The following is a 6,975-nucleotide window of genomic DNA, read 5'->3' as shown; positions in this document are numbered from 1 at the left end:
CACATCGCTTAGGATTTGTTGCTGCGCGTTTGCGCAGTGAAGGAAAGAGGAGACCAGCTGCACAGGCAGGTTGGAAATGAGATGATCGGCAACAAGAGCCAATGATCGCCGATCACCGATCATACACTTTTTCACGGAAATCGGCCCGATTATGATCGGTGACCGATCGATCGGCACACCTCTATTATATACATACATATAAACATGTATATATAATTCAGTATTTATCTTTATTTATTAGTGTTTGTATAGTTATATAAATATGTATTGATATTACTAAATAATTTATTAAATAAATTATGAACGGCTGTGTGCTTTGTAATATGCTCTTCATACATCGATATCAGAATATTCCATTCCTATTCTATTGTTATAGCCACTAAGCATATTTAAATATGATGAACTATGTATTAAAAACATACTTAAAAAATACAATTGTTTATAAATGTAGCTTTGATAGATGTTTGAATATTGTTTACAGTAACAAAAAAGTGTGTTATGATCGATTAAATTCGCTGATACGTCATTGTGCTGCTAAACACATAACGCTGAGTGGAGTGGAGTACCGCTCCAAGATGGCCGCCCTAAATCTCGTCAGCGACAATAGATGAGAGCGGTCCATGAGGGTCTATGCTTATATTATGTCTATGATCTCATGTTGTCCTCCCCGTTAGGCTCCGCCCCTTTTAGTGTCTCATGTTGTCCTCCCTGTTAGGCCCCGCCCCCTCCTGCTGGTCGGCGTCCTCCAGCTCCCATCTGAAAGGTCAGAGTTCACACAGAGCCTGGAGCTCAGAGATGCTACAGCCTCTGTGAGCTGCATCGTCACGGAAACCACAGAGGAGGAGGATGGAGGTCAGAGGTCGGTCTTCAACACCGCCTGGATCGGTAGGAACACACACACACACACACACACACACACACACACACACACACACACACACACACACACACACCCAGTTTGGTTTAACCATTTACTGGGTCATAAACCCAACCTGAGTCCGTCCGTCCGCGTCAGTCAGATCCTTTAACACGATGAGGTGAAAAACCATCAGCAGATACCAGAATAAACCCAGTTTTATTCACTGAGGTCATTAAATCAGACCAGATTATTAATCCTGTCATAATAATTAATCTGTCAGATTATCAGCTGGTCGGTTCATCGACCCTCTGATGGAGATGAAGATAAAACCTGTGGAGCGTCTTCCTCATCAGACACCGAAACATTTTACTGTTTATTAACAAGCTAACTGATGATGATGATGATGATGAACTGCTGAGTGAATCCAACCAACATGGAGGTTCTGGTCCAGAACCGAGCCTTTGGTCCTCACAGTGTGTGTGTGTGTGTTTCAGGCAGCCTGGTGTGTGTGCGGAGCTTCACCATGGTAACGGAGCGGTTCCTCCAATCAGACTTCCCGTCCTGCCGACACCTGGACCAGAACTGCTCCATGTCCAACAGAACCTGCAGGTACTGGAACCGGCTGGTTCTGACCCGGTTCCTGTCTGGTACCAGAACCAGCAGGGGGCCCTACTGAGCATGCTCAGAGAGGATCTGACCACCAGCCTCCATCAGGTGTTTCTGACTCCACCTGTTTTCTACAGAGTTTACCTGCAGTTCTCTCTGGATCACCTGGTCATTCTGAGCCCCTCTGTTGCCATGGCAACACACCTGAGGATTGGGGGGGTGGAGCCAGGAAGTGATGACCAGCAGAGGAACCACAGAGAGGAAGAGGAGGATGATGATGATGAAGGCTCATGTCTGAAGAAAAGGCGATGTGATGAAGAGCTCTCCTCCGTTGCCATGGTAACAGCTCCTGAGGGCGGGGCCTCCCAGCCCTGTGTTTCTATGGTGATTAGGGTGGAGTCTAAAGGAGGCGTGGCCTGGAGGAATGCAGTGATTGGTGGGAGCTGTGAGGGGGCGGGCCTTCAGCTGGGCTTCTCTGCTACGGCTCTGCTGATTGGTCCAGTGGTCCGCTGGGGGCGGGACCCAAAGAACCAGCCAATGATGGAGAAGGAGGTGAACCCAGAGAGGGAGGAGAAGGTGAGGAGGAGAAATGTCAGACTGTTATCTGGAGAGGGAGGAAGTTACCTGATGGTTACCTGGACGATCACCAGGTGTTCACCTGATGTCACCCTCACCTGTCCCCCTACCCCCACCGTGTCTCCAGGTGCTGCTGCAGTTCTCAGGTGTTTCCTCTCGATGGTTTCCTCTCCTCCAGCCTGGATCCGTCTACAGACTCACAGCACCAAACACTCAGGTAAAACACCTTGATGATGTCACTGATGGATGGTTACCTCTGTACTGGGTCCACTGGTTACCTGGTTCTGGAGCTCTTCATATTTTATAGGGCTGTTGTAAACGAATATTTTAGTAATCGAGTAACCTATCGATTATTCTTACGATTAATCGGATAACAAATCTGACAGATTAGAGGTGAACGAACGTAAGATGGGGACAGGTAGACCAGGGGACGAAGGTAAGACTGGAGGACCAATACGGGATATTTATGGTTCGTCCCACTCAGAAGCTCATCTACCAGCCATGTTCCGCCTCCCGTTTGTTCAGACCGGAATGATATGAAATTAATTTCCCGGTTCGTCCTAAAGCTGCTATTCCACGGTCAGCATCAGCCGCCCGCCGTGTTCAGCCTCTACCTGTACAAATCCTCCTCAGCTTCTTCCCGCCGTTCGCTTCCAGCTCCGGAGCAGAAAGGCTGCCGGACTCCCGGCGTCGCTCCGGTCATCTTAAGGATGCTTATTGGTTCCCCGAAAACGATGAAAACCCGGAATTACCATCAATCAATAAAATCCCGACGGGCCGAACTTGAAGTTTGGACATTATGCCGCTAACACTTAGCTTTCGTCAACAACTCAGAGGCGGAAGTCAGAGCGATGCGCAACGCAAATAACGTTCCGGCCGGAACACGGCGCGCTAAATGATAAAACTTAAACTAACGAAGATTCAAGGCAGGAAAATTTACCTCAAGGAATTTTAATAATCGAGGGAGTCGAATCATTCGAGGAATCGTTTCAGCCCTAGTTTTTATTTACTCTGTAGTGTTCGTTAATGCGCAATAGTCAGCTCTGCCCTAATCACACCCCTGATTGACTACTGACCAGTTCTCTTAACAGGTCCAGAAAATCCCTGAAACCTGGGTCTTACCCTCGAAATAGGTTTATCTGAGATACTCTGTTTAAACTGGTGGCGGGGAAAACTCGTCTAGCTCTAACTACCTTCAATTCCAGAAGTTATGACCCTTTTCAGTTGAGAAACAATCCACAGAGTAGCCCTCACTGCTGCGTAGTTTCTACAACCACTCCTGTTAACGGTAGCTTTTCCCCTTAAAATAACGTGCACTTGTTACCGGCTAGATTAGATTTAGTGACTCAGACTTAAGTCCCAAGGTCATTATTTTTACTCTCACCAAAGGAAAATACGAAGCCACCACATCTCTAGAATCATGTAGAAGGTTTTACTATAATTAGGAGAACTTATAATGATCAGATGACCCAATTAACCTCAATGTCCACAGTATCCTTTAGAATTTTCAGTATGAAATTTATTGTGCAAGCTTTAGCAGGGGCAAATGACATACAGATTAACTTTCAGAGATTATAAAATTGTAATAAGTGAATAATTTTGAAATTAAAATTAATCATGACCTTTTCTAATTCCTGTCCCTATTCTGTGTCACAAGTTCAACTAAGCGAGGCTTTTGGGGGCAGCTAAACTCACACCCAGATGGCAATTGGTCCCGGCAGCAGAGATCCTCCAGTGTCCTTGGTCAGAGTCTTTGTCCTGGCTTGGCAAAGCCCTCTTTTAGAATAGAAGCAAAGCAGAACCGTCCGTTGTCCTTAACGCACAGAATCTTCGTCAATCAGTGACCTTTGTCTTTTCTCCAAGTCTGCTGCAGTAGAATGGGAACCGTTGGGTTGAGGCACAGGTGTTGGTTGAATCAGGAACCAGGGCTGGGGAGAGTTGGATCTTGTCCCTTCTTGGCGGCGTGAAGTCTCGGCTTCCCCTCGGTTCCAGGGCACAGTCCTCTGCTGGTCTTCAATCTGCATCCTCTTGTTGCTCTCCTTCAGCGCCGCGGACAAAGAACAGTTTCCTCTCTTGTCTGCTGGTTTTTATACTTTCTCAGCCCATAGTTGTGTATGGGAGCGGCTTACATAATCTCCTGGAACATTCTGTGGAAAGCCCCAGTGTTTCCCAATTCATCATCTCTTTCGTGACTTACTGGTACTTCCCGTTTTCCACTGGCCATCTGGTAACTTACTTCCCTTTCTGAGCCTCCCTAGCGGCCTCACCCAATTGTGACACAGTCTAAGAGCAGAACTTGCCTTTCTTTCTCACAATCTTAAATCTCCACTCATCACATTTCTTTAATTCATTATAAAACATAACTCTGCATTTATAACACATAAACAATTTATCATTGTATTACTCATAACTCTCAATATGATTTTCTATTATTCAGCTCAAGCTGTGAAATCTGTTTCTAATCATCAACAGTCATCACACTCCACTTCAATAATCCGCACACAACAATCAAATTGTTACTGTCATTCAGATTACAAATACAGAACATACATTTCAATTGTACAGTACAGATTATGCTAATCATTACATATGTGTATATATTTTATTCATCTTTAATCATCATTAAATCAACATGCAAGATTACTGTTATTTCTCAGGCCTTCCTGCTCTGTTTTCTGCGTGTACCTGGAGGAATCTCACCACTTTATGCCATTTTTCATGACAGTAGTTTTTATTCATATCTTCTGACTGAACTCACCTGGTCCAGGTCGTCTCCCTGAGACCAGGCCTGTCCTTTGATGCACAGGTAGCTGCTTCCTGCCCCCTGCAGCTGATTGGTTCTCTGTGTGTCCAACAGGATCCCAGCGTTCTGATTGGCTGCAGTGTTGCTGGGCAGAAGGGGGTGGAGCTTCATGCTGACTCCTCCCTACAGGTGCGACCTGATTGGAGGTTCCACACTCTGACCCGCCCCCTGCTGCTGCCCCACACCTGGACTCAGGTAACCTGGTTCTGGTTCTGCTCAGACCCGCTCCAGGGGAATGTAGCTGGGGCAAAATGGCTGATTATTGAGGGGGGAGGGAGGAGGGCATATTTAATTTAATAAAAATAGATTTTAAAAAGTTTACAACACAGAGAAAGATATTATTTTTTATGTTAGAACATAGTGAAAGTTTTTATTCGATCAAAGTCTTTTTATTGTTTTACTGACAGACACACATAACAGAAATCTCCCTCCTCCCCTCTATACTGGATCTGTTACCAAACATGAATCCACCTTGTATTCGTACATCAGTCAATGCAGGTTTGTGCATAAATAAAAGAGCCAATATTTGACCTTTACACAAATTTATCTGCTGAGATTCTTTCTACATAAGATATAAATGGCTGCCAGATATCCAATAATTAGTTTATAGATCCTTTAACTGTATATCTGATTTCCTCCAAATGAATGTTAGACATAACCTCTCCTAACCAGAGTCCATATCCTGGAGGATGTGGATCCATCAATGAGTCTTAGAGAGCAGGAAGCTAACAGTGAATGTTTGCTGAAGCCTCTGCTGGAGCCAAACCAAAGAGCTGAGTGGTGATGGATCACCAGTTAGTCCAGATATTGATGAGAAACTATCAGATATTTTGCCAATATCCATGCAGCTTTGCACCAAGTCCAGAATGTGTAAAAATGTGGCTGAAGTTTGTTTTCAACCATCACATGTCAGATCCAGGTACTTTCTGAACTTCCAGTCTGTCCTTGGACCGATGCAGACGATGTTCTACCTTGAACTGAACTATAAGATGTTCCTGACATGGAGGACCAATAAATATTTAGAACATTTTTAGTATTTTAATACTTCAGAGAGTCTGAACTGGTGTCATTGTATGAACTGAGCAGAATAAACTCCTCATAGAGCGTTTTGTGACAGACTTACACATCAGACCCTCACCTAAAAGAGAAGCAGGAGGTCAGAGAGGAAAACACCCAGAGATTATGGGGGATTTTCTGTCATAATCCAACAGCAACAACAGCACATGCAGTCAGAAAGCAGGATTTCATTTTTGTTCTCAAAACTTGCAATAGTTGCACTCAAAACTTCTCGCTTATGCTCAGTCTCTGCTCGCTTGTGAAACATGGAGCTGCCTTAGTCACCTAGCAACCTCTCACCCAATAGAAAGAAAGCGTTGTGCTGGGTGCGTTTGTTTCCCTCTAGCTGGTCTGCCCGTGTGGCTGCTATCGATTGTAGCAGAAGCCTCAGGACTGCTGGATGTTGTTCATATCGATGGACTGTTGATCTTGGAGGACAACATTTCACAGTCAGATGGACATATCACTGTTTATACTTTATGAATAACATATTACTAAACTGTATTTATGTCCACGGCGAGATGCCAGCTAATATTAGCTGTAGCACTCGGTGTAACACCTGGTTCAGCTATTTACAAAATCTGGATTAGACTTCATAGTGGAGGCTGAACCTGGTATTACATCTGAGATCTCATGTTAATGATCTGTCAAAATGAACAGAAATATAATCCTGTCTCCTCCTGCTGAACCCAGAATGGCTTTTTATTTGGCTAAAAAAACATTTTGGGTTTTCTGTGGAATGATGAGTGGTCACTGCCCACTGTGGTCACTGTGGTCAGTGTGGTCACTGGTCACTGTGGTCACTGTCCCCACTGTGGTCACTGCCCACTGTGGTCAATGTGGTCAGTGTGGTCACTGGTCACTGTGGTCACTGTCCCCACTGTGGTCACTGCCCACTGTGGTCACTGTGGTCAGTGTAGTCACTGGTCACTGTGGTCACTGTGGTCACTGCCCACTGTGGTCACTGTGGTCAGTGTGGTCACTGCCCACTGTGGTCACTGCCCACTGTGGTCACTGTGGTCACTGCCCACTGTGGTCACTGTGGTCAGTGTGGTCACTGCCCACTGTGGTCACT

General features: G+C 45.2%; 1 protein-coding gene across 2 annotated transcripts in view; it reads left to right on the top strand.

Moving 5' to 3' along the window:
* ctc1 (CTS telomere maintenance complex component 1) overlaps positions 1-6,975 on the top strand; it is a 76,193-nt gene that overhangs the window by 31,297 nt on the left and 37,921 nt on the right. For both annotated transcript variants that reach the window (XM_016667030.1, XM_007543677.2), the window contains exons 13-17: positions 716-885; positions 1,354-1,468; positions 1,603-2,041; positions 2,169-2,258; positions 4,899-5,039. In XM_016667030.1, the coding sequence (XP_016522516.1) occupies positions 716-885; positions 1,354-1,468; positions 1,603-2,041; positions 2,169-2,258; positions 4,899-5,039 (955 nt within the window). The remainder of the gene's footprint in view (positions 1-715; positions 886-1,353; positions 1,469-1,602; positions 2,042-2,168; positions 2,259-4,898; positions 5,040-6,975) is intronic.

Source organism: Poecilia formosa, unplaced genomic scaffold (genome assembly GCF_000485575.1).
Source record: "Poecilia formosa unplaced genomic scaffold, Poecilia_formosa-5.1.2 Scaffold877, whole genome shotgun sequence".
In the NCBI taxonomy this organism is placed as follows: domain Eukaryota; kingdom Metazoa; phylum Chordata; class Actinopteri; order Cyprinodontiformes; family Poeciliidae; genus Poecilia; species Poecilia formosa.
This window is presented reverse-complemented; position numbering and strand designations above follow the sequence as displayed.